The sequence below is a fragment of the Labeo rohita genome, chromosome 17 (genome assembly GCF_022985175.1).
Source record: "Labeo rohita strain BAU-BD-2019 chromosome 17, IGBB_LRoh.1.0, whole genome shotgun sequence".
Classification (NCBI taxonomy): Eukaryota; Metazoa; Chordata; class Actinopteri; order Cypriniformes; family Cyprinidae; genus Labeo; species Labeo rohita.
Window position 1 is genome coordinate 34,063,484 of NC_066885.1, and position 27,864 is coordinate 34,091,347.

A 27,864-nucleotide genomic window follows, 5' to 3' on the forward strand; every position below is an offset into this window, starting at 1 on the left:
TGGAGGTTTTTGTGGTCTGTGATGATGGTAAACAGATGAATTGCCCCTTATAACCTATGACGCTACTCTTCCAGGGCCAGTTTGATGGCAAGCAGTTCTCGGTTTCCCACATCGTAGTTTTGCTCCGCCGGAGACAGCTTACGCGAATAGAATGCACAGGGATGGAGGACAGGAGGCTCACCGACCGCTTGAGAGAGCACCGCACCCACCCCAGTGGTGGAAGTGTCGACTTCAACCGTAAACGGGAGTTCGGGATTTGGATGGTGTAATAAGGGTGCAGTGCTGAAGATGTGCTTGAGATGTTGGAAAGCTTCGTGGGCAGCGGGGCTCCAGGTGAGATGTTTGGGTTTGCCCCGTAGGAGGGAGGTCAATGGAGCTGTGATGGAACTGTAATCCTTAATGAAATGACGGAGAATCCTAGGAAACGTTGGAGTTCCTTTATACTGCTAGGTTGAGGCCAGTCTTGAATGGCGTGGATTTTCCCCTGATCCATCTGCACACCCTCGGCACTGAGGATATATCCTCGGAACTGTACAGATGGTTTATGGAATTCACATTTCTCCAGTTTGAGGTACAGATTGTGCTGGCGGAGCTTGTGAAAGGACCTGCTGGACGTGCTGGCGATGTTCAGCCATGTTCCGGGGGTAGATCAAGATATCATCAATGTAGACCATGACAAACTGATGGAGGAACTCCCGGAACACCTCGTTCATAAACGTTTGGAAGACAGAAGGACTGATGGATAAGCCGTACGGCATGACCTGGTATTTGTAGTGCCCCGTGGGTGTTACAAAGGCGGTCTTCCATTCGTCTCCCGCACGAATATGAACGAGGTTGTACGCACTCCGCAGGTCCAGCTTTGTGAAGACCCAGGCTCCACGAAGCTCTTCGAGGGTGGTGGGGACCATGGAGAGCGGATAAGGCTGTTGAAGGATCTGGGAGCTGAGCTGCCGGTAGTTAATGCAGGGATGAAGACCTCCATCCTTCTTACCCACGAAGAAAAAGCTTGAAGCAGCCGGCGAGGTAGATGGTCGGATGAATCCCTGATTAAGAGCCTCTGTGATGTATTCCTCCATCGCCTGGCACTCCGGGATGGACAGAGGATACACCCTTCCCTTGGGTAGTTGAGCTCCAGGCAGCAAGTCAATGGCACAGTCCCATGGCTGATGAGGTGGTAGATGGGTGGCTGCTTGCTTACTGAACACATCCTGGAATGCCATGTACTCCGCTGGGATTTTGGGTGTGAAGGCGGGTTCAGGGCTCTCGACATGCGTGGATGCCACTAGAGCTGGAACAGGCTGAGGATGAGGTAACTTGGAAAGACATTGGGTAATACACATTTGACTCCAGCGTATGACGTCACAGGGATCCCAGTGGAGCTCCGGACGATGTAGACGCAGCCAGGGGCGTCCCAGGATGATGCTCACAGTTGACTCCTCCAGTACCAGAAATTTTATCTCCTCTTGATGAAATAAGCCAACCTGCAGAGTGATGTATGGTGAAGAGTGACGTACTTTCCCACGCCTGAGTGGTTTTCCTTGAATGGTCCTTACAGCATAAACCTGATGGTGGCGATGACGTGGGAGTTGGAGTTGGTTCAAACATTCCTGGGAAATGAAGTTGCCGGAGGAGCCTGAGTCGACCAGAGCGGACACAGAAAGAGAGCAATCAGGAGTATGCAAAGTAACAGGTAATAATGTAAGGCTGGCAGTTTCTACTTCAGATTGAATAGTACTCACCACCGGGCGTGGGGGTCTGATGGGGCAGGTGCGGATATGATGTCCCTGTTGTCCACAATATAGGCATAAACCAAGAGTGATGTGATGATTTCGTTCTGTGCATGAGAGCTGGGTGGAATCAACTTGCATGGGTTCTGGTACTGGGAAGCTAGCAGCCACCGAGGCAGACTGAGGAGCAGTTACCGGTGGCTGGCAGGTGGCTAGCCGCTGAGAAACTCTAGTTGTGTGTTGAAGGAATGATTCCAATCCAATGCTGTCATCGTACAAAGCCATGGCCGCGCGAATTTCAGGGTTGAGTCCTTGCCAGTATGCGCCCAGCAGCGCGACTTCATTCCAGCCACTAGCCGCCGCCAGCGTGAGGAAGTGGAGAGTGTACTCGTTGACCGAGGAAGTACCTTGTTGTAGTCGGAACAGCTGATCGGAAGTGGTGAGAGTGCCAGTCGCTGTGCTAAAAACCTCGAAGAAATGACTGGTAAACTGTTCATAGGAGTTAATAATGGGGTTGTTGGAATTCCAGATCGCTTTTGCCCATTGTAGGGCCTTACCAGTAAGTAGTGAGATAAGAAAAGCGACTTTGGCGTTCTCCGAGAGAAGCTGTTGTGATTGCATCTGGATGTACAGGTTGACTTGTAGAAGAAAACCACTACACTCAGCTGCCTCGTCCGCAAATGTGGCGGGCATGGCCATGGGACATCCTGAGGCAGGTGTCGGCGGAGGTGTAGGATTTAACGCCGCCTTGAAGACATTCACCAACTCAGTGAGAGGATCGACTGCAGCTGGTGTCTCGGTGCTCATCTTTGTGTCGGTCGGGTCTTCTGTCACACACACACACACGGAGGAGACGAGAGATGAGTGACAAACCAAACCAGCGTTTATTAGACAGATGGATGAACACACAGAGTTTGAGACAAATGGTAAATGATATATCTTAGCTGACAGTCCTTGTGAGAATGTGCAGATGATAGTCCAGTTTAGAAAACCACGTTGGATCCAGAGAGCACAGGGGAGTTCGACGGAGAGAATAGTCATTTGGTCAGGAACTGTCGTCATGGGGTGCAAACGGTAGACCCGACAAGAGTAGAATGGCAGAAGGTCCTTTTATATAGGGTGTGGCTGATTGATATCAGGTGCAAGTGATAAGAACTCAGGTGATAATGAGCGGGTGGGTGGTGCTCTAGGTGACGTGGCAGGTGAAGGTGGCTGTGGTGAATGCCTGACAATTATGAGATTGTGTGGTTGCCAAATGTTCCTGAGATGTTTTGGTGACATTGTTACTGTGTAATTACACAAATAAGTACGGAGTAATATTAATTAACATGTACTTACTATAAAGGGTTAGATGCTTGTAATTATGAACAATTTACAGTTTTTACTATAGCAAGCAAGTGTAACTATGTAACATTAAAATAATGTGTTACCAAGATGTAACATTCTGCAGGGAAGAGAGTTAGAGAAAAGTTCAGCTTTCCTCAGCTTTGTCTGTGGATACACTTCTCCATATCACATTTCTTCCACTCTGATCAAAGTGCACATGTGTTTGTGCACAAACATATAAACATGGCAGAGTTTCACAACATTTCATGTCCATTTCACAACTTTAAGAGCCAATATCTCTTATGAAATATTGTGATCTATGACAGATGCTTTTGCCTCCAGTATGGTAGTTACAGCATCTATTAACTGGACTGTGCTAACCAGCCAAATGTTTACCTTGATTTCAACACAGACTGACCATAAAGTAATTACGGATCCACATCTAATTATAGTTCAATCATGGCAACTCTCTGAATAGTTTTATCATGTAAATGGATATGACAATGTTAATGATACTGATACTGTCCAAATATTGACTTGCTACTGCTGATTGATACACAGACACAGTGCTTTTGCATGGATAGGTATACATTAATCCCATAGCAGATCTAGACAGGTGGTGCTGGGGAGGTGGAGGGTTTCATACAGTGAACACTGAACCAGGCTATTGAAATGACTATTGAAATTTGCTTCAAAGCTATTCAAAACATCATTCAATGTAAATTGTGATAATCGTAATGAATAACCACAATTACAATTACAAGATAATAATTGACAATTATGATTTTGTCATAATCGTGCAGCCCTGGTCTCTTCTTTCTATTATGGCAGGTTCTTCATGACGGGTTATCTGCCACTGGGCTTTGAGTTTGCGGTGGAGCTCACGTACCCGGAGTCAGAGGGAACATCGTCAGGACTGCTCAACTGCTCAGCGCAGGTGATGCATCTGCTCTTACTTTTAGATACATGGACTAGTCAAATCTAAAAAGACATTCAGGGGACCTATTTTCACGCTTACTGTAAATAAATGCATGGTTGCAAGGTAAAAATTCTATCTGTGACATAATACGTGTTGATCAATACATCAGCTTAATATTTTCAGTTATTGAATGCACTTGCTAAATAATTTATGCAAGTACATACTGTGCACTTATTATAGTAATTAACATAAGGTACTAATGCTGCACCTAACCCTAAACCCGTGTAATTACTTTACATTATCCAGTGCTTTCTTAGATAAGTACTCTGTTAGTGCCGATAAGTGTATGTACTCAGTGCTGGGTAGATTATTTACAAATTGTAGTCTGTTAAATAGTGTGTAGTTGATGCAATGTTGAAATGTCAAAGAAATACTTCTTAAAATTGAAATGATTTTTAGAAATCCAGTGGTCAAATGTTGTGTGCCATTTCATTTTTTGTGTCATTATGGCCACCTTACTAGTGAATGGTCTTTGTGTGAATCTCTGAGAGAATTTCTGAATGTATATAATCGGTAGGCTATTTTAGAAAGTAAAAGGATCAAAAAGAAGAATTAGAATCAGTGAATTTTGAAAATTTGTGTGCATAATATGTAATAATTGAGTAATCCATAAAAAGTAGTCTGATTATTTGTATTTCAAAATGTTTTATAATCTAATTGCAAGTACATAATGTTTGTAATCTAATTACGTAATCCAAATTACATGTTATCAGTTACTATCCAGCACTGCATGTACTGTAAAACAAAGTGCACCCATAATTTGATTAGAAGTTGCAGATCTGTTAAATTAACCAGGAAACTGTGTAAGTCAAATGAAACATGAATTTACATGGGACTACAGCCAATTTAATGAGCACCAATTCACAGTAATGAGGAACAGAACATACAGAGGTGTATAAAGATAACAGCATGTTTACAGTACAGGGCGCACATGCTCAGACTCTTTCTGCTGTGTGCAGATGTTTGGAATCGCATTCACCATCATTCAAGGCAAAATCATCGATCACTTCAGCACACTGGCCGGAAACATCTTCTTATGTGTGTTCCTCTTTATCGGCTCCATCATGACAGGTAGAAATTTTTCATGTGACCACTAGATAACCACTCCACTCACCTTCTGCACACGTGATGGACAGAGCATGACTTAAGCTTTTTTCCTCACAGTCTAGTAATATAAACATACCATGAAAGCAGTAGAGCAGTGGTGCTCACAACACCACGGTCATGGGTTCAGTTCATAGTGAATGCATGAACTGATAAAGTGTAAACCCTGAATGCAACATAAGTCACTTCGGATTAAAGCATGTGTCAAATGCATAAATCTAAATGAAATTATGTAAAAGTACATTGCATTTAACAACTTCGGACTATCAGTTTATGTGTCTCTGCCTCACAGCATTTATAAAATCTGACCTGCGGCGACAGAAGGCCAACACCCAGTCTCAGACAGAGGTGAACGCTGTAAGTATGTTTTAGTTTGACCTCTTTCTCCTTACTTGGATTGACCATCCTTCCAATATTTTGCGGGACAGTCCTGAAATTAGAAGCTTTGTCCTGCATTATGCAAATCATAACAAGTGTCATGCATTTTAATTTTGTCTGTATTATTTTATATTCCCCTGAAATTGCAATGGCACAATAAAAAAAAAAAAAAAAAAAATTAGAGCTGTTGATTTGATGTTAATTTGGTGTGAATAATTACATGATGCAGAATGACGACTGCAATGGAGCCTAATAAGGCCAATCAATTCACACCACACCGACAGACACAGATAAATGCAACACGTTTGTCGGGTTTAGTCAGATCCTGAAAACTTGATAAACTGAATCCAATATTTGGTATATAATATACCATAACAACAAAAGCAATTTTCTGTGGGCTGGGCATTATTGGGTCAATGACTGAAGAACAAAGAAGATGAGGGTTAAGACATTTATATATTGGGTGGTTTTGTTGTATTAGGTGATTCAAAAGTCTGCCAGTTTTGTTCTGTCAAGAGATTTAAATGCCAGCTGGTTTTGTCTGAATAAGTCTGGAAGGTCAGGACATATGCCGGAGTGTTCAAAAGTTTAAAAAAAATGAAGACTGGTTGTCTTAAGTGAGAAATAGCCGGCTGTCAGAGAGTGTGATGTAAGTTTTAAATGTTCAGTTAGGAAAAGTCAATTAGCAGCCATTTAAGTGATGTTGAGAAATGGCTTTTATTTCATTTAGTAGACAGAATTATTATATCATGATCAGTGTTGGAAAAAGTTACTTTTAAAAGTAATGCATTGCAATATTGCGTTACTCCCTAAACTAATTACATTACTTAGTTACTTTTTATGGAAAGTAATGTGTTGCGTTACTTTTAAAATCTGGGCAGGGCTTGCTTATTTGTTTTTAATATATAAAGTTCCCCTTCAGTGGTATTCTACGACATTACGTCATAACTGACGTAACGTCTTAGAACTCATCCACTCATTTGGATTTCTGCTTCGATGCTTCACCTCTTTGAGCACGGAAACTCTAAACGTTGGATTTCGCTGTTGGACTCTCTAGCTGCGTAACCAGCTGCACAAGAGCTGCTGCCGGTAACTTTGCACTTCAGCGAAGAGCACTGCCTGAGTGCACGGTCGTGGTCCCTTGGTCAGGTGATGTCCACAATGGTGGTCCAGGAGCACCATCTTTGGCTGAACCAGGCACAGATGAGTGAAGCCGACAAAGTACGCTTTTTCGACGCACCAATCTCCCAGGCCGTCGAGGACTTTGCCCAGCAGTTCTCGGCGGTACAGAAACAGACAGAGGCAATCAAACACATCTTGGCCCCGCGTGAGTCCACCAAGCCTTCGAGTGCCAGGCCTCCATCTGCTCGTCACCGAGGGTGCCCTCCTGCGGCCTCTACACCTGCTCTGCCCCCTACAACACCTAAAGAGGCACCCCCTCTGTCGGAGCATTGAGCTGGCTGCAGGAGAGCCTGCTGCTCAGGGCCCTGCTAAGAACACTCGCAAGACTGCGAAGCGGCCCTGACACGTACTACCCAGGGACTTTCGTCCGGAGATCAGTTTGCTTCCTCAGATTCAGACTCGTTCCTCAGATTCAGACCAGGTTCAGAGGCGTCCTCTTCACCTCTGTCCACTCAGAAACAGATGCCTCTGTCCTGCGTGTGGAGATTGCAGTTCTCCTGGCAAAGGACGCAATTGGGCCGGTCCCTCCAGCCGAGATGAAATTGGGGTTTTACAGTCCCCATTTTTATCACACCCAAGAAGAGCGGTGGGTTATGACCTATTCTGGATCTTCGTGCCTTGAACCGGTCCCTACACAGGCTACTGTTCAAGATGTTGACAGTGAAGCACATTCTCTCCTGCGTTCGCTGCCAGGATTGGTTTGCAGCCATCGACCTGAAGGACGCGTACTTTCATGTCTCGATTTTGCCTCGACACAGACCTTTTCATCAGTTTGCTTTCGAGGGTTGGGCATATCAGTACAAAGTCCTCCCCCTTGGGCTGGCCCTGTCTCCCTGCGTCTTTACCAAACTCACGGAGGGTGCCCTCACCCCGCTTTGGGAGAAGGGCATCCGCATTCTCAACTATCTCGACGACTGGCTGATAGCTCACGCACGAGATCGGTTGTGCGAGCACAGGGATCTGGTGCTTCGGCACCTCAGCCATCTGGGGCTTCGGGTCAACTGGGAAAAGAGCAAGCTCTCCCCTGTGCAAAGCATCTCTTTTCTTGGTATGGAGTTGGATTCGGTCAACATGACAGCGCGCCTTACGGACGAACATGTGCAGTCAGTGCTGAACATGGGCATGGCACCGTGGCACGTTCCGGGTCGGCGTTACCTCGGAGTGTTGCTGCCTCAGTCCTTGGTTGGACCCTGCGTTCCTATGGGCAGAAGTGCCCCTGGGCTAGGTGTCAAGGCATGTGGTTGTGAACACAGATGGCTCCAAGACGGGCTGGGGTGCCGTATACAACGGGCAGGCAGCCTTGGCACATCAATTGCCTCAAAATGCTCGCAGTGCTTCTTGCCTTACGCTGGTTCCTACCGATGTTATGCGACAAGCACATCCTAGTCCGCACGTTAACATTGTGATGGTAGCGTACATCAATCATCAGGGAGGTCTTTGCTCCCATTGCATGTCGCAACTCGCCCGCCATCTCCTCCTCTGGAGTCAGACACCGTTCATATCGCTGCTCGCTGTTCACATCCCGGGCTGGATCGTGCAGCCGATGTGCTCTCACGACAACTCACTCTCCCTGGAGAATGGCGGCTCCACCCTCAGGTGGTCCAGCTCATCTGGAGTCGATTCGGCGAAGCTCAGGTAGACCTGTTTGCTTCCCCAGAGTCCTCCCACTGACAGCTTTTTTACTCCCTGACTGAGGCCCCCCTCGGCAGGGACGCGCTGGCACACAGCTTCCTCAAGTACACCTTTCCCCCAGTGAGCCTCCCTGCACAGACCCTGTGTAAGATCAGGGAGGATGAGGAGCAGGTTCTGCTGGTTGCGCCTTATTGGCCCACCCGAACCTGGTTTGCCGACCTCATGCTCCTCAAGACAGCCCCTCCCTGGAAGATTTCCCTGAGGAAGGACCTTCTTTCTCAGAGGATGGGAACAATTTGGCACCCGTGTCCCGATCTGTGGAACCTCCATGTGTGGCTTCTGGACGGGACGTGGAAAACCTCACTGGCCTTCCCCAGGCCGTGATTAATAAGGTTACGTGTTGAGCTTCATTTGTCCTGACACGCTTGCCTGTCAGCATTTGTACTTCAGCCACGTAACGCAGTTCAGCATTGTGGCGTTTTCCAGAGGAGACCCCAAATACGTCAGTTATGACGTAACGTCGTAGAGTACGACTGAAGGGGAACGTCTCGGTTACATCTGTAACCCTCGTTCCCTGAAGGAGGGAACAAAGATGTTACGTCCTCTTGCCACAATTCTGGACTGTGCTGGGGCGCCGGGTTTCGGCTCAGCTCCTCAGCACAAATCTGAATAAGTGGATGCACGCCGCCATCTTATATAGCTGTATGTACGGGGAAGTGGCTTGACATGCAAATTCCACTCACCAATTTTCATTGGCCTTTTCCAAATAGCTCAGAGGTGATTGGGCTCCCAAGTGAGACCACAAATATGTCAGTTATGACGTAACATCTCCGTTCCCTCCTTCAGGGAACGAGGGTTACAGATGTAACCGAGATGTTCTATTTTGGCAAACGAAAAAGCCCTTTCACACCAAAAGTGAAATGAATAAGCCTCAGGCTGAAGGAAAAGTAAATTCATGTCTGTAAAGTAGAACGCAGAAGTTGTTCAACACACTTCAGTAATAAACAAAGAAGCACAAATGTTTATCTAGAGTAAATTTTGCTTATTAGTATGGTTGAACTGGATCATCGAAGGTCAGCAGCAAAGACATTGGTTAACAAAATGGGATTAAATACATAAAGGATATTTGTGTTATTTAACATTTAATTATTGCAGGTTTGCGTCATATTCTGAGTTGCAGTTCACTGTTTTTATTTATTTTGAGGAATACTGAATATGTTTTTTTCTTTTTTTTTTTTTGCGAGTGAGATGAATTTCATGTTCACATTTATTCTAGAACTACAGTAACATCTTACTCCGGATTTTTCTCAACATGGGAAGAGGAAACCTGACAATCAATAAATGGGAAAAAAAAAGTAATTTGAAAAAGTAACTAAATAAAAAAAAAATAAAAAAATTAATGTGTTATTTTACTGGTTACTTGAAAAAAAGTTAAAAAGAAAAAAGTTCCGATTACGTAACTCAAGTTACTTGTAATGTGTTACCCCCAACACTGATCATGATGTCGTTTCTACTGTGGTTGAAAATGTCTTACATTGTGGTAAAGAATGAATTAATTCACAATTAATTCGTTCTGTACAGCTAAACCTAGCCAATAGGACTATTTGAGGTCTCCATTTAACTGTTCTAGAAAGCATTCAGAATAATGAAGCTGCTGCAGTTGCTTATGAATTGCATCTTGGTGAGCAGTTTCTATAAAGGTGACACACAGCGAAGCAGGATTGGTGTCTGGAAGAGAGTCAAATACACAAAACAGGGTAGATATTCAATAAGAAAAGATAAGAACAACTGATGAACTGATGATTACAAACAGCAAACAGTTGAACAGATGTTTGGATTAACAAAAATGGGTCCACCTAGTGGTAGTATATGGAATGACAGCTAAGTGACTTACAGAGAAAAGGTTGAATCAATCCTTGTTATTTGTTGAGAATGCTTTCAAATTTGCAGATTAGATCAGGTTCCAGGATGTCCCAAACTGTAACTAACAATTACACCTGTGCCTCATAAATGTCTCGGTCAGCCAGTCGTTGTTGTCCTTGTGTTACGACGTGACAATTAGGTCTGACTGCAGAGCAGAAGTGCTGAAGGCCACGGCCGAGCAGCACCTCATTGGATAAGCAGACCTTAACCATTGAAAGGATAAACTCAGGATCAAACTTCATGAGAGAGCATCATGTGTGAGTCTGACACAGCTAATGCTAAACCCCAGGTTTCTGTCATCTTAAGAGAAAGAGCAAAAATAAACACAGTGTACATAATGCAATGTGTCTATATGGCACAAAAAACAAAAAAAAAAAAAAAAAAAAAAAAAAAAAAACAACAATTGGGGCAGAACCTGTTAGTAAGATACAAACATAAGATCAAAGTATGCATCTAGTGAAAATCAGGTACAGTAATGCTTTTAATTACATAAAATTATAGATTTTATAAATAAAATATAAAAAATGAATTTTAAAAAAGCAAATAAAAATAATAACTAACTGCACACCCATGTCTCTTAAAAAGCATATCAGATAGCAGATAGGTTAGTTTGGTCAGTAAACTAGATAAGACATTGCATACCAAAGACTCATGAAATGTACATTTCTGGTGTGTTCTGCAAGCTCCCAGAAAACTTCCCATTTTCCCATCAGAAAACTTCACATACATACAGTATATTTGCATAAAGCAATAAACACTGTATACTCATTTGCCCTTTTTTGTCACAAATTGTAATTACGTGCGTTTATTGTACAGTTATTTATACAAAGTGCATACCTATACAGTATAAGTATGTCTAAATTAATCCACATTGAGTACATACTTAAGTTTTCTTGGTTCCTATTACTTTTCTTGGTTCATTTGTGCAGTTGTAGATTTCTACGATCAATTTCTCTAATGCATCACTGCATTTTTATTAAATTATTTTAGGGTTTCTTACTGAGGTACAGTAGTGAATGTGAACGAATGGTTAATGTACCCTGTTTGTTTGTTGTGTTCAGGACTCGTCCGTACATTCCAAAGATGCAAAATCATCACCGGTATTAAGAGAGGTGAAGATGTAAAGAGGGAAACCATTGAAAACACACTCTCAATGTGCATCACTCCATACGTACATAAATCCTCCTGAACTTATATGTGAATATCCTGAACAATGACAACTCAGTTAAATTGCTCAAGCACAACTGAAAGTAAGTTTCCTATCTTTATATTGTTTATAACCTGTTGTTGTTCCTTTAGTATTTAAACTAACCAGTAGTTAGTGGTCATTACAGATCTAGCACTCAGTGGGACCCATTCATAAAACGAAAGAACAAAAAACTGCAGGCCGTTGCACTGAATGAACAATTCACGTAAACTGCTTGTTTCACGTTATAATGTGTAATTTTCTATGCCTAATGCGTATCATGATGGTTCCTTAGATTTGACATAAACTTTAGTCAGAGAACCATATGTTTTTATGACTAGAAGTCTCTGCAACAGACATGTCTAATAGGTTGTTGATGCTGGACATCAACATATTATGGAAGGACAAAGTCCTTCAATTTAATAATTAAATAACTGTTTTAAGTTTGCGACAATATATAGCACTATTTAAATGTGAGAGTACTTTGTGAAAGAGCATTAGTGATCAATGGATAGAGATGTGTGATGATACTCATGTCTTACATAATGCATTACTAACCCAGCAAAAGCAAAGCACACAGGAAATTAGAAAAGAATGTATTTTGGGAATATCTGCAATGGTTAATATGTGGTGTAGTGTGCAGTGCAACGTGTGATTGATTACACCACCCTGCATTACATTCGCTGAATGAAATCCAAGACTTGTTTCTTACTCATTTTGGACTGCTGATTCCAAAAAATAGTATGTTTTGCCAAAGCAAAGAAGAAGTGAAGAATTCTTGCATGATCTGCTAAATGCCAGAACAAAACCCCTGCAACAAACACGATTCCTGTCTTCATATGAGCCATGTTACAACTATTTGTTCAATGCTCAGCCCGTTTTCATGTGTATGAGATTACTTGACACCAAATCCTGATTTCAAGCTCAGAATTATGGCTGACGACAGAAGAAAATGCAAACATGAATCTGATGTTTTCTGCTTTTACTGCATCCACAGAACATTAGAGATTTTGTGGGAAAAAGTAAATATTCATACATGGAGTATTTGAACATGTTTTTTTAACTCGTTTGCAGTTAAAAGACAGATTTTAAATACTTTTTATCATAAAAAAAAAACAAAAAACTTTTTTTACATGTGACTGCTTTTGTTACTTTGGTAAATGCTCTAAAGCTGTACGTTATGGAAGGTTTCATTGATATTTTTGAGCTCACCATCATCAAATTAGGCAACACAAGGCCTTTGGCAAATCAGCTATATTTATTTTTAAGATGCCGTAGGTTCTGTGTAATAAATCAGACCGCAGTCACAGATGGAATCCAGTGTAATGTTTGTACGGGTGACAGACTGACATCTGCCGCCACTTTTGTCTCCTTTCAACAAGATGCTTTGTACACAACGACATCACAAAAAAATAATAAAGGTCATTTTATTAATTTCATATGTCTTCAAATATTCAGAACTGCTCTGCCCTGCAAACAAGCTACAGCAGCACAGCAACTCAGAGAAGTGGCTTTGATATCAGTTTGTACACCGATTTTGAGCATAGCTGATCCAAACCCGTCTGTCACAGCACCGATCCTGGTCTCAGAGATCTGACGTGAGTCACAACTCACTTCTGTGTGTAGATATGCAGGTAGTTTCTATGTACAGCCGGTGTAAGTTCTTCAAATGATTGTTCTTGTTAGGAAAGTGTGTGGCTGTAATCCTGTGTACTGTTATTATTTGTATAGAAACGTTCTGTATATATTTAGAAATTCTCAGTGTTGTAAATTGAATCTGACATTCAGTAATAAATAATGATACCTAGTGACTAAATTGCAAATTGTGCGCATTTCTTCTATTGCCTGCATGTTATTGAGTATTTACTTTCAAATGAGTCATGTAAACTATTTCACGTGCGTTCTAGAGAAAGCACTGTGACATAAGAAAAAAAGAACAGTGAGCAGAAATGAGCAAAAATAAACAGTCATGAACAGCTCATACTAAAACCCTTTCATTGAAAGGCTTTCACTTGAATGCTTGACATTCACTTTTTAAACAAATACAAGTGTAATTACAAAATTTCCCTCAGGAGCTCACAGCTGCGATCTAGACAAAGAAGCAGCTCAAATGTCAGGTTTTCATCACTACATCATTCCCAAACTTACAACTGTATTATTTCACTGTTTCCATCACTGCACTATTATTCAAAAACAGCAGTGCCCAAACTTTTTAATACAAAAGGCCAAAAATCAACAGTGGTTTTTTTTTTAACCAACTTTATATATATATTTTTAATTAATTATAATTATATTCAAACTAAAATATAAATAGCATGTAGCAGTAGCATGTTTCACTGGACCCATAAGTTCTGGTTTGGGCATCTCTGTCCTAAAGTAATAGCTAAAAATAACACAGAAGTACCCTACTGTAATTGCTTATGGTCAATTAAACTTCAAATATAAAATAACTGAGGGGCCTATTAATAATTAATATTACACTGATTTTAAAGAGGTAAAAAAGGTAGTTTGGGCCTCATATGATTTGCAAACCAGCTGATAACAGGACAGGCATGGACCGTAGACCAGCAGAAAACGCTCTGATGTCCGGCGTGACAGTGCTCATCACGTGGTGCCATTCATCACTGTCGTCACGTGCTGAAGGCATCAGTGATGAAGCATCAGCTGTGATGATGTAAGTTTCACTCAGTTCCTCTTCTTCTGACGGGCTCCCACTACTTCCTGAGGCTCAACGATACACTGAAAGCCAATTAACATGCCCACTATAGAGAAACCTACAAACACAAAGACACCAGTATGAAGACGACGCATACTCTTTAAATGCCAACAATTTGAGATCAAGCCAACAACAGTATACAGTACTGATGATGATTTTTTTTTTCATTATGAATCTTTCAAATATGGAGTATGCATTTGAAACTTCAAGGTTTCAGATAAAATCTACCTCCGTGTTGTATATGTTTTGTATGCAAGTCTCTTCTGCTCACCAAGGCAGCATTTATTTGATAAAGAACATTGTGAAAAATTATTACACTTCAAAATAGCTGTTTTCTAGGTGAACATCTGTTCAAATGTAACTGATTACTGTGATGGCTAGTTGAATTTTTAGCATCATTACTCCAGTCTTCAGTGTCACATGATCTTTCAGAAATCATTCTAATATGCTGATTTGCTGCTCAAGACACATTTTTTTCCAGATAACAGATGAACAGAACGTTTAAAAGCACAGCATTTATTCAAAATGGTAATCTTTTTGCCATTATAAATGATTTTACCATCATTTAAATGATTTTACCTTTTGATCAGTTTAACGTGCATTTGTTGAAAAACAGCATTATTATTTTTTAACCCCAAATTTTTAATTTGTAGTTTATTACAGTTTAGAAAACAGCTATTTTAAATTAATAATATAATAATAATAATAATTCAACAATGCATTACAACATTAATGTTTTTACAGTATTGTTGAACTACCAGTAATACAATTTAATGTTTACTAACAGATATTAGAAAAACAGGAGTATCCTAAAGCAAGACTGAACTAGATGTTTGTAAGCCTCATCATCACTCACTTGCTACAATCAGAGGTGCCATGACTCCAATGGTCAGAGGAGCGGTTTTATAGATAAATGCTTCAGACAGGAAGTGGCCAAGCGCCAGAACAAATGTCCACAGGGTGATATGATAAAGCCTGAAATGAGAGCAAGAAAGAGACGTCAGCGTCATTCTAGCAATGTTCAGTCTCTACACACACGCACACGTTGGGTTTCCATGTTTTATGGACTCATTCCATAGGCGTAATGTTTTTTCTACTGTACAAACCGTATTTTCTATCTCCTTAACCTAAAACTACCCCTCATGCAAAACTACAGGCATTTTTAGATTTTCAAGAAATCTTCACTTTGTATAATTTATAAGCTTGTTTCCTCATGGGGACTAAACAAATGTCCCCACAAGGTCAAAATGTAATGGTATTACTATACTTGTGGAGATGTTTGGTCCCCATAACGTAGGGAATACCACACACACACACACACACACACACACGTCTGGTTTATTATCTTTGTGGGGACTCTCCATAGGCGCAATGGTTTGTATACTGTCCACACTGTATTTTCTATCCCCTAACCCTACCCCTAAACCTAACCCTTACAGAAAACTTTCTGCATTTTTACTTTCTCAAAAAATCTCATCCTTCTGATTTATAAGCTTTTGTACCCATGGGGACCACAAGCCGGTCCCCACAATGTCAAAAATTTCAGGTTTTACTATCCTTGTGGGGACATTTGGTCCCCACAATGTAGCAAAAACAAGTACATATACACAAATATCCTTACGTTCTGTTCTGAATGTCTATGGCACAGGCACAGCGGATGATGGAGGACAGGAGAGTCCATATGCCAAAGGTTCTCGCCTGAAGACCATTTACTAAAGAAAAAGACATCAGGATGTTTAGCTGTAGGGACTTAACATTGGCTTAAGATTTGCACACTTTCTAATGTTTTTCTAATGCGTTGAGATACATTTTAAAACATGAAGTTGTGTCCGCATATTTTTTGTATTAACTGAAGTAACTGCAATGCTTATCGGTTAAGTGATAAGTGTTAGTGAACGGGTCAGTAACGAATAAAGGTGATGGTTATGACGTGCGGGTCTTGACCATAATCAGGTGTGCCCGTGTAGAGTTTCTCGGACAGGAAGCTGTGATCTCTGAAGCTCTGCATTGTGTTTCCCACAGCGATCACAGACACCATGAGCAGCCAACTCCTCAACACATTCAGAAAGCGACTCATCCTTCAGAGTACACCTGCAAGAGATCAACATCAGGGTTAGGAGAATCAGCTCACTGCTGCACTGATGGCAGAACATGGTATTACCGTGGTACTTTGAGATACACCATTCTGAATGACTGTTATACTCATGTAGCATGGTATTACTCTACATGGCTACCATGACACATATACAAAGAACATGGTGCTGTAGGACTTCTCTGTTATTGACTGTTCTTCCATATCTGCATGAGCTCATCTGTGTTTTTAGGCTACCATAATGTAGTCTGGATCGTCATTACACATTATATAAGACACCACATGGTTTATTAGTAACATTGTTCTTACCTTAAGTATGTGTTGCAATATGTATATGTTCTGTATAACTATGACTATAACATGAACTGTACTCACAGACATCAGTCGGCGTGATTGACTCCTGCTTGCCAAACCGCTTCAAGTTCACAACATTCAGCAGGCATGGACCTGAATGTGGACCAATCAGAAACCGCGAAAGACGCCTGCATCACGTCGTACCACCACTCTATTGGGTACTTTGAGATCAGTGTTTTAAAAGACCGCCCACTTCTGTGAGATCGGACCAATCACTGGGCGCTAAGCATCTGACGATTTCTAAAGGAGTGAGAGGTAGTTGAACTTGAAAAACCCCAGAACTATTTCTACAAATCTTTATTCTAGCATGCTTGGTTCAGTGAAAATATTCTTTCACTAAGGCAGTTAGTTAGTTTTGTATCAATGACAAAATTAAGGAAGTGTCTTACAGAATACTTCATAGAATTTATCCTGCTGAGCATGTTTTGGACAGATTTAAGCTTAATATTTCATATACCTGTGATTTTTGTGGTCAAGGAAAATCAATTTTTCCCATTGTATTTACTCAAGATTATTTTGGAAGGATGTAGAATTCTATATTAACAGAAAGATGGAATGTATGATAAAAACTGTATATTTGATGTGCTTTTAATACAGAAAACGACCATTTGAATTGTAAAGAACAACATATACATTTGCTTATTTATTAATGACTTTAAATTATATGTAAATCTCTTGGAACAAACAAAAAACAAAAAAGCACTGAAAACGTAATGCTTTGAAAGCACTGAATTTTGTTTTTTTGTTTTTTTCTTTTCTTTCTCTGGCAGGTGATGTTAATTTGATACTTCTTGTTCTTGTGGCAAGATATAATAATAATAATAATAAATAATAATAAAAACGGAAAAAAAATACATAAATACATGTACACCGTACATGTTGTAGCACTGTAACATATACAATAATATATTGTGATATAATAAGGCGTTCGTAATTTATTTATTTATTTATTTTTTAGTAATGTCATATATTATTAAGCAAAAACAAACAAACAAACGCCCTTAACTTCTAAGAATACAAATGCATCTGTTAGGGGTCGAAAACGTTTTTCAGTCTTTCAGAGCTCTAAAAATGTATTTCATTTTGAGTGAGTGAAATAATTAAGCGGGTAAATGAAAGGGAATTTAATACACATACCACTTTCAGCCTTATTACTCGTAATTTTACATTAAAACATTTGTTTCTGTGGTAATATGTTGCTCGGTTCGGTATTAATCAAAAAGTTCAAACGCTAAACAGAAACGCCACGCGTGCGCACTCGGCGGCTGCCAGTTGGTTGTTATTGTTTTGCACGCATGCGCAGATCAGTAGCTGTCATCTGGTTGTTATAGTAACGGGCGTCAGGAGTTTAGCGCCGGTGTGGGCTATGGAGCTAACGGTTAATAATTACACGTAAGACCACTCACCTAACACAAACAGGTATGTTATTAATTACACGAACATCTAGCCGCAAACTAACTGTCTAATGTGATGTGTTAGGCATTCAAAGGCTTACTTCTTCTATCACAGTCTGGTTAGCTCGGTTAGCTAACAGCTAGTGAACTCTCTTCACTTACACACAACTAGTGATAATCCCATTCCCATCTTTCCGATATTATATTTATTTTATCCAACGTTAAATGGAACAGTTAGTACATTGTAAGAAGGTATTTTCAGCCGGTCGTAGTAGTCCGTAGTAACTGACAGATAGTAGACAAAATAGTAAGTTAATTAGAAGACTAGAACATTTTCTCAGAAATTTAAACTTATTGAGTATAGTACATTATGTATGATGCAGATTTTATGGCTTAACACCCTTTTATTGACATAATTAAGTTACTTTTTTAAGTCCTTTTAATTTTGTTATTTTCATTTTATTTTGCAGTACTGATGATTTTTGCATTATTGTTGTTTTACATTATTTTCTACTTATTTTGCATGATTCCTCTCCCACACAGAGCAATACAAATGTATATTGTTTGATGTCAATACATCACAGTAAAACTGTGACATTAAATGTATGGCAGCTCTTCTCATGAAGATCTTATTATTTTCCAGATGAGTTTTGTAGACTGGAGATGAATGCTGTCACACACACATTGAGCTGACGCACAAACACACACAGACAGAGATGCCAGCCGCAAGAGAACAGAAGGACGAATCCGAGTCATCGTCTGAAGATGAGCTGGAGTAAGTGTCTTTACTAAAGCAGAATGCTTAAGAGTATTGATCATGGAGATTACAGTCAGATAATCAGTGAGCAGGACTAGTCACGTTACCGCCATTACTCACAAAACTACAGCAAACATCAGGCGCTGCATACAGGCTGATTTCATGATTTCGCCAGAGCTTATCGTGACTAAATATAGACAAGTCAGTTCTTAAATAGTAGCAGCCGCTCCTCAAATAGTCTAGACATTCTAGACATTCTACATGTCTGTTTTCAGCAGCAGAGCTTCAGCTGCCTTGTGGTGCTTTTGAGAGCCAACCAAAGAGAGTGAATATTTGACAAAGGGGCAAAAATGACAAAGGCTAATGGTTCTCAGCTAGTTTAGATTTAGGACCCAGAATTTACATTAGTCATCATGTGGTGATCCAAACTCGAAACTTCTGTTCAGAGGTGATGTGTTTAATTCTTCGGGAGGTTAATACCTTTTTTTTTATCCCATGTGCTGGGTGGCAGTCTAATGACCCACATTATCAAGACCAAATAATGTCATTATGAAGATCGCAAAGATGATCATTTGATTATATTAGAATTATGGGCTAGTAGATCTCTGGTGTAATTGTGTAAAGAGACAGTCAATTACATAATTACACCTAAACTTAATAAAATATGCAATACTTACACAATATGCATTTTAAAATGTGACGTTAATATCAGGATAGTTTTTTTTTTTTTTTTCACTGCACCTAATATTTTCAGGTTTCATGAATTGACTTTAATTAATTAACACCATAATTTATAACCAATTGCAGTTGCTATAAGTACTGCATATCCAAACCTACCCGAATATACTATAAACCTCAACTGCTTGATTGCCTGTATCATTGCAAAATGTCACTACATTATTGCATGGCTATAATCTGCTAAATGTGACTATAAGGCATGAAGATATTACCATTATAGAAGATAATGCACATTAAGATAATAAACAATGCACATTATATAAACATATTTGACGTAAATTGAACAACTTGAAATGCATTTTATTTAATTTAGAAATTAATACGGGAAATTTTAACGGGAAAAAGTTGCATTTCAGAGTGACATTTCAGCATTTTATGAACATTAAGTGCTTTTCTGGGGGAAGTACTTATTAGAAGGCTGCACGTGTTCTTGCACATAGAGAACCTTTTTAAGAGCTGGCATTGTTTTGGAAACCAAGTCTTGACTGATATATCGGTCTGTGATAGGTTAAGCCTGTGTTACTCTATTACATGCATGAGATTGATCTTGTTAAGCCAGGATGTAGTTTTATCTGTCTGCAGAAACAGACTTAATGCGAAGTCAGTGTTTTATTTAGATTCGTTCTGCTTTATGTTCTGGATGATTGGACACAAGCGGATAATGTTTTAGAAGCCTACTCACAGCCTGTCTTGTGTTGCTGTCATGTATGATGGCTGGATATCAGCATACCATCTTATCTCTGCTCGCGTATATCACTTCAAGGTCTCATATTGCACAGGCTTTTATCAGAGTTGCTCTTTTTCCACAAACCATTTAAATCTTTGCATCTCTTTTTCAAGAGTTGTGTAATGCCGTTAGTTGTGCGTTATTTTACTAACTTCAGTGTTGTATGACACCAAAAACGGTTCACTCACAGTACTAAGATTTGGAGAAAATGCAAAAGCAATATATTTTGTGCAATATAGTGGCTCTAGTAAAGGAAGCCCCACCTTCTAAATAAAAAAAGCCAATCACCAACTGGGAAGGTCTATTTGAGTCTAAGAAAGTGGACATTTGTAGTTTTTTTAGACTTTGTTATTTTTCCCATTCATGTAGATAGGAGTTGATCTTGCCAGCGAATGAACTGACTTTCCTTGAAAGGGACTTTGGTGATTTCTCAGTGTCATAGAAATGTGAAATTCATCTGACAGAGGAAATAGCAATGCTCTCTTTGCTTTAACATGTGTTGTGATAGGAAACATCCATGCATTGCCTGGAGTGGTGTCAGTAAGCGGATTCCTGTGCTGCTCTTCTGTGCAGAAGCCATTGTGTCCAAAGATGTGGCCATCCGCTCTGTTGGAGGTACAGACTCTGAGAAATCTTGTGTGTTTGATACAGAAGAATTTATTAAATGACAAATCAAACTAATTCTCCACAAGTACACAACAGAGAAATCTAATCAGTAATTACATCAATACTTTCATTACTGTGTTTTTTAATGCGTAGAATACATTAGTTCAGTACTGGTCATGAGATAGAGGTATAAACACTTTTTTTTTCACTTTTTTTGCATTTTTCTTTTATAGTAACTTCTTTCTATAAGTAACTTCTACACAACACAACATACAGTAAAATATTTACTTCTAACAAATCATTTTAAGATACAAATAGCGTACATTTTTATAAATTATCTTTTGGCTATGTGGCATTGTTGAAGTAGTGTTTCTGACAGGTTTTTGTTTTTGTTTTCTTTTCTAGAAAAATATAACTTGGCCTTCAAGATTGTGCGTACGGAGAGCCGTCTTGTGCGTGGCATACTGGTCAATCATGGATTCCACGAGGTAGAGCAGTAGACATTTACTATGTTTGGAATGAAATGCTAGCATTCACTGTTTGCTGCCAATATTGATGCAGTGGAGGAGTTTAATCTTGTGTATATAATTTATTTATTTTGCCTTTTAATATATTTTTTTAATAATAAAAGAAAACAGAAATGCATAAAGAAATCATGTATTACATAATTCAAGAGAAAGAGGTTTAAAATAACATCTGATCTGATTTGATATGACTTAAAGTTGAAGTTTACTTTGTATAATGCACATTGGCACAGTTCAGTTCATTTTAGCAACACAAGTATTAAGGCTTCAAACAACAATTCAGCTTCTTCAGGCAAAGCTCTAATACAGTGGTTAGTGTTTATAAGGGCTCAATACAGTAAAGCTCAGTGCAATATCAGTGAAAATTACTGTAAATGAATAACCCTGGACCTTTACAGTATATAAATTTCTGATTTTTCCATGGCCTAAAATAAGATTGTTTCTATGTTTAGGTGCACCCAAATAGCAACGATTTTAACCTGATGTGGACCGGCTCGCACCTAAAGCCCTACCTTATGCGCTCTCTACAGGATTTCCAGAAAGTCAACCACTTTCCCAGGTCAGCATGTCATTAGAGATCTGTCTTGCTGTCTAGCATGTTAATAAGCATTACGCTGAAAAGCATAAAAGTAATCAACACTAAGGCTGGGTATTGGCAAAGATTTCATAAATAAATTTACAAGGTCTTGATTAGATTCAGTCTGATTCAGTATAGATTTGTTTGTATATATATCAGTATATACAGTACAGTCATTAAATTGGACATAAATTGGTTTTGTATCAACTTTTAAATGATTTAATTATGTTTCTAATTCATTGTTGAAATATAAACATTTAAAATGTTGCTGTAAAAAATGTTTTTCATGGATTTTTTCAAACAGTAAATAAGGCATCATTAACAGGTTAAAGACCAATATATGTAGTACATCTGTTTTCCAAAATACTCTCTAGAGTTAATTTTTTCTAGTTGACTCAAGAATTTATGGTCATTGAATGTCTTTCCTGAGGTTAATGTAACATTACATGGCATTGTTTGCAATTTGTTTTATTGACATCTTTCCGCATTTGAAGGACTGATTGATGATTGCACAAAACATGATACATTTCAGTAAGTTCTGTTTTTTCAACACATTTTTTGATGTTTCTTCCTGTTTATTTGGTGCTATAACTAGTAGTAAAGAGGAAGAGATCGGTTTGCGTGCTATGGCGATTTGTTATGCCACATTAAAGAGCATCAAAACCACATTTATTGTTTGGATTTCATGAAAAAGTTGACAATTTGAAATTAACTGGATGGTGGACATATTTCAAATAATGTTCAGTGACGATTTACACATCAGTAGAAAACATCATAGACTGAAAGGTCAGTTCTTGGTATTTAAGAATCTATCTCTAATTGTTCATCAAAATGAAGATAGAATACAATTGATCAGTTTTGTCAATGAAGTCCTAGACAGCGCACACAAATATGAGATACAATGTCCTTCTTTAATTACATTTAACATTTTCATTAATAGTTTTTGGTAATACATGTATTATATAGCTCTATATGATCATTTTGATTTTCAGTGAGCAGCGCATTCTGGGATAGTCTCTGTTGGGCACACCTGTGATTTGTGATGCATTTCTTTCACTTGAATGTTGTTGATGTTCAACCAAACTCTAGTTTGTGGTGTGCCGTGTGTATCCCACAATGATAATATGTTACCAAAGTCACACACATTCTCACTCAGCAACAATAACGTCCACACATCTAGCCTTCCAAGTGGGCGGACGGCATGTGTTCATTGGCAATTTGGACTGAGTACATTTTGTTTGGAAGCCTGCCTCTCTGAAACGGTGCAATAGATCAAACTGACCATGTGCTGCCGCTGCGGTGTTATTTCAAGGGTTTATGTTCCCCTCGCTATCTCAGATGCTAACCTCATCCTCAGCACTTACGGTCAACGCTCCCGTCGCTTTCCAGGTCGTACGAGCTCACGCGGAAAGACCGGCTCTACAAAAACATCCAGAGGATGCAGCAAACCCACGGCTTTCAAAACTTCCACATCGTACCCCAGACCTTTGTGCTTCCTGCCGAGTACCAGGAATTCAGCAGTGAGTGAGCACCCCGTCCAGTCAGCACTCGGACGTGTGTTTGGCTATTAACATAAACAACATCAATTAGAAAAATGTGTCTGCTTCTCTGCTGGGCTTTAATAACACTCTCTCTGTCCTCACGCAAACCTCAGGCTCCTTCAGCAAAGACAAGGGCGCGTGGATCATCAAACCAGTGGCGTCCTCCAGGGGCAGAGGCATCTATCTCATCAGCAATGTAAGTGATTTAAGGAATATGATGCGGTAAATACAAGTAAAACTCATCTGGGACATGCTTAAGTAGCTCTTTTCCAAAGACTGCCTACGTTGGCAGCATTTCAAGGCATCATAGACATGTTTCTAAAATAAAAATCCATTTTCCACAATACTCATCAACTGAACAGGGCTTAGTTTGATTATTAAAGAGAACACAGTTTCACCTGAGTGAAAAAATAATAATAATAAAATTAAAAACTAAATACGGTGACTGGTTGAAATTCAAAAGACGGATCACATGCTCTCCACTGACTTCACTTGTGCTGGTAGTTGTTTTCCCTCATTTGCACAAGGTAGACTTTTCTAAGTTTTTGTTGTGTTGCTGGAGACTGCTTGCATCACCAGCTCTGAGAAAATGCATGAGACCACGTTGCTTTGCCGCTGCGAATCATTTGCAGGCTTAAGGCAATAAAACGTATAATTTACACGACAGCCTCTAATGGACTGTTCTGACCAAAGGTGATAACTATAACGATAAAGCTTTAGCATTCGTTCTAATCCAGTGAGAATAGCAGAGTCCACACAACAGTAACAATAGCGACACAGAGGAACATATATTACATATATATTACAGATATACATATATTTTGGAACTCCTTTTCAATTTTTTTAAAGCTCATGAAAGAAAAAACACTGATGGTTATCAGTGTCATGTTGTTGCCACGGTTATAGTTATTGTTCTTGATGTAAAAAAAAAATTACTCAATTAGAGTTACTGATTTTTCTTTTGCACTCAAGTAAAGCACTTGAAGTTACTTGACTAAATTATGTAAAATGAAAAAGTAAATAAATACATTTTGATTTTACTCTTTTTTTTTTTTTTCCAAGGCAAGTTTTTCATTTATCTTAATTTTAGTCCAGCCTTTTTAGTAGTGTTTAGTCTATGTTCACTGAATGAAGCAGCAATAGCTATAGTAATCATACAACCATCTTAACCGCAAGCTCTGCTACACAGTGATAACCACAAATACAAAATATCCAACATAACTAAACAGTAAAAAATGACAAGTATTTGCCTGTGCTCAAAAGTGCATAAGATAACACTTAATTTCAATGTTTACTCTCATGGTTCAGTCCTATGCAAATCATGCAGGGAACTAAAAATCCACTCGTGCAGTTTCAGTGAATGCAACAAAAAAGGTTCATATAGTCCCAACACAAATGAATTAAAATTCAGTTTTACACATTTGAGTAGATTGAACAGACTGAAATTAGGTTGTTAACAATTGTGTTGCTTTAGTTTATTTTAAATAAGTTGAACAAGAAGGAAAAGTATTTTTTCAGTGTAAACAGGTAGAAAAATGTGTACAGGAGCACCTCTACACAGTACAGACAGTGCTGTGTCATGTGTTGTTTTATATACATAGTGGACAGAGAGCATTTTTATGCATGCTTTTCTGATCTTCACATCAACATGCTTTGATGCCCAAAATGTGTCTATGGTGTATTTGAAAGAGTGTTTATCATGTTTTTGTACTCTGACAGTTCTTTTCTGTGCTGCTTGATAACACATGTTTGGTGTTTCAGCCGAGTCAGATCCCCCTGGATGAGAATATTCTGGTGTCACGCTACATCAGCAATCCTCTGCTGATTGACAGTGAGTCTACAACACATACAACACATACATCAGCAGGTTCAACACCTGTAAGTCATGTTTTAAAAATGAGTTTGCTTCTTTTTCATGTCTGCAGGTTTTAAGTTTGATGTGCGTCTGTATGTGCTGGTGACCTCTTATGATCCTGTCCTGATCTATCTCTATGAGGAGGGTCTGGCCAGGTAATTCATTTACTTCATTCAGGACATGAAATGAACACCTGCCATATAACAGTACCCGTTGCACATCTAAAACTTGGTTGGAAATGCTGTTGCTTAAATACAAGGATGCATACTTGAACAAACAGAAGGAATGAACATTGTTAGAAATATTTTAAGATGAACTGAAGCAGCTTCAAATTTTTGGAATATTTTTTTAAAATGTTTTTGAAAGAAGTCTGTTCTGCTCACGAGGCTGCATTTATTTGATCAAAAATGCAATAAAAACAGTAATAATTTATTTGATGTATGATATTTATATCATTTTATGTCAGTATCTGCTATACTGTTATGAAGATCTCATTGATTAACATTACAAGCAGCAGAATTTCATCATATAAATCTGCATCTTCTACCTTACCAGAAATATTTCTTTAAGACACTGAAATAACACAGACACTAGATGGCAGCAGAAATGTTTCCAGTAAAGTTGGACCGTCTCATCTAGGCCTCAAACAAAGCTTTCCATTGTCTCATTGCTGGAAGGACATTGACAAAAGTTTTTTTTTAAATAGTGTTTTTTTTTTTTTTCTTATTTAAAGCACCAAGGAAATGTGATAGTTTAAAAAAAAACATTTTTAACGAAGCATGTTCTCAGGCTTACATAATTGTCTTTTTTGAATATATTCTACCTGAAGAGGCTCCAATTTATGGTATTTTTTACATAAGCCACGAATAGTAGTGGGAAAGATTTCTGACTGCTCAGCAGCCGTGGAAAGTCTCACAATCGCTCCGACGGTCGTAACCCTCCGTTGAGCGCCTGTGAAACGCATTCAATCTAGATATACACAGGGTGTCCTGCTTTTGGCACGACCAGGAGAACGTTTTCTCAGACAAGCGAGTGAGAAGCTCAAACAAATCCTCTGATTTTTTGGATGCCGTGCGGAGTGAAACCGTGTGAAGTGGATGTGCGGTGTATTGTGGGCCGCTGTGGTCTGGTGTGTGTAAAACGCTTGGCCTACCTCTATTAGGCTTGGCGCTGACGCCGCCTTTACAGAGTGACACTCGGGTTTGTTTTCAGCACACTCTCTTATGAACTGCTGGCGGTACATCCTGGCGCTTTTCCCAACTCAACTTTTATCTTGGAGATCCCAGAAGCTTTGAAGGCATTCAGGTGCTCTCTGTATGCCAGGAAATTCTTCCTCCACATGTGGCGTCCACTCCTCTCAAACCCAGCGGCGGTGTATTCTGGGAATACCCGTGAGCTCTAGGACAAATCGCTCAGATTATGTTTAGAAAAGTTATGCAGTATTGTCACTGTACCATCATGTGCAGTTTATGAGGAGAATAAACATATTCGTTAGTTGACTTATTGAGAGAAGCATTATATGCATCAGTGTGGACCACTGCCATCATGATGTAGTTTGTAGGCCATCCTGTAAGTTAGTAGCATCCTGGTTCCCTACAAAAACCCATATTGGCTATTGGATTATTGCAGAAAAAGAACAGCAAAAATATTTTGTTCATCATGTAATCTTCACAAATGAGCACTACTGTGAAGTCGCCAGAAGTAAAAAGCTAAATGCAGACTATAAACGAACTACACCACAGTCATATGACTTCAGCGTCACCTACATTAAGCTACTAGCAACTCTTTCAGTCTTTAAAATAATTTCCCTGAGTTTACCTGTTGTGTGATGATGTTTATCATCAACCTCTGTACTCCAATTTAGACACTTGTTTGCAGTGCTTTCTTCAGGACAAGAAAAAGCTTTAAAGAAATATTTCACCCAAGAATGAAAGTTAACTGAAAATGTGCTCACCCTCAGATGATCCCGTAGATGAGTTTGTTTGTTCATCAGATTTGTAGAAATGAATCATTCCATCACTTGCTCACAAATGGATTCTTTGCAGTGAATGGGTGCCGTCAGAATGAGAGTCCAAACAGCTGATAAAAACAATAATCACAATAATGCACAATTAATCTGCAAGACCACACAACAAAATCTATGTGATTGTAAGAAATAAATCCATTATTAAGGTATTTTTAACTGTAAACCATACAAGCCAAAACAGTCCAAAACAGCTCTAAACAGATATGTGGGTGGGTTTTGATGTGAGAGATGACCGGAGATGGACTTTTATACTGGAGGAAGTGTTATTATGAATCATGGACAGCTGGAAGCAATTGTTTGAAGTTAAACGTCTTAATAATGGATTTGTAACTTACAAAAGCACAGCTTTTGGCCTGACAAGACTATTCACTTAAAAAAAAAAAAATCACAAGTGGATTTCACTAATGTATTTTATGTTATAGAATAAAAAGTAAAAATACCATGAGCTTGTTTTCAGTCTTATTTCAGGCATTTAACCAAAAAAACCCACTGACTTCAGGGCGATGGAACGGGACGTGCT

General features: G+C 39.3%; 3 protein-coding genes across 5 annotated transcripts in view; 2 read left to right on the plus strand and 1 right to left on the minus strand.

Annotated features, from left to right (window-relative positions):
* Window positions 1-12,482, plus strand: part of flvcr2a (FLVCR heme transporter 2a) — a 39,606-nt gene extending 27,124 nt beyond the window's left edge. Inside the window, 4 exon segments of the mRNA XM_051133353.1 lie at window positions 3,885-3,990; window positions 4,992-5,103; window positions 5,429-5,493; window positions 11,313-12,482. Coding sequence (XP_050989310.1) covers window positions 3,885-3,990; window positions 4,992-5,103; window positions 5,429-5,493; window positions 11,313-11,375 — 346 coding nt within the window. The 3' untranslated portion in view covers window positions 11,376-12,482.
* Window positions 12,483-12,676: 194 nt separating this feature from the next.
* Window positions 12,677-16,740, minus strand: erg28 (ergosterol biosynthesis 28 homolog). 2 transcript variants are annotated; one of them, XM_051133354.1, is made up of 5 exons: window positions 16,621-16,740; window positions 16,098-16,244; window positions 15,775-15,865; window positions 15,010-15,128; window positions 12,677-14,211 (listed from the first exon to the last, which is right to left on the minus strand). In XM_051133354.1, exons 2-5 carry the CDS (start codon window positions 16,228-16,230, stop codon window positions 14,123-14,125), a joined length of 432 nt encoding a protein of 143 aa, XP_050989311.1. In that variant the 5' UTR covers window positions 16,231-16,244; window positions 16,621-16,740; the 3' UTR covers window positions 12,677-14,122. The 2 variants fall into 2 exon arrangements, with proteins under 2 accessions (XP_050989311.1, XP_050989312.1); XM_051133355.1 differs by having other exon boundaries at window positions 16,555-16,634.
* Window positions 16,741-17,926: 1,186 nt separating this feature from the next.
* The window catches only part of ttll5 (tubulin tyrosine ligase-like family, member 5), a 123,163-nt gene continuing 113,225 nt past the window's right edge, over window positions 17,927-27,864 (plus strand). For both annotated transcript variants that reach the window (XM_051133351.1, XM_051133352.1), the window contains exons 1-9: window positions 17,927-18,018; window positions 18,637-18,768; window positions 20,724-20,830; window positions 21,227-21,309; window positions 21,798-21,904; window positions 23,312-23,442; window positions 23,577-23,659; window positions 25,225-25,294; window positions 25,389-25,473. In XM_051133351.1, the coding sequence (XP_050989308.1) occupies window positions 18,710-18,768; window positions 20,724-20,830; window positions 21,227-21,309; window positions 21,798-21,904; window positions 23,312-23,442; window positions 23,577-23,659; window positions 25,225-25,294; window positions 25,389-25,473 (725 nt within the window). In that variant the 5' untranslated portion in view covers window positions 17,927-18,018; window positions 18,637-18,709. The remainder of the gene's footprint in view (window positions 18,019-18,636; window positions 18,769-20,723; window positions 20,831-21,226; window positions 21,310-21,797; window positions 21,905-23,311; window positions 23,443-23,576; window positions 23,660-25,224; window positions 25,295-25,388; window positions 25,474-27,864) is intronic.

What these genes read in the sequence shown, in the direction of transcription:
- erg28 (XM_051133354.1), bottom strand. Translation starts at nt 16,230, where the DNA reads ATGAGTCGCTTTCTGAATGTGTTGAGGAGTTGGCTGCTCATGGTGTCT. An exon ending in ATAGACATTCAGAACAGAAC is followed by an intron (nt 15,129 to 15,774) that starts GTAAGGATATTT and finishes CTCTCATTTCAG; the next exon opens with GCTTTATCATATCACCCTGT. An exon ending in GGCACCTCTGATTGTAGCAA is followed by an intron (nt 14,212 to 15,009) that starts GTGAGTGATGAT and finishes TTGTGTTTGTAG; the next exon opens with GTTTCTCTATAGTGGGCATG.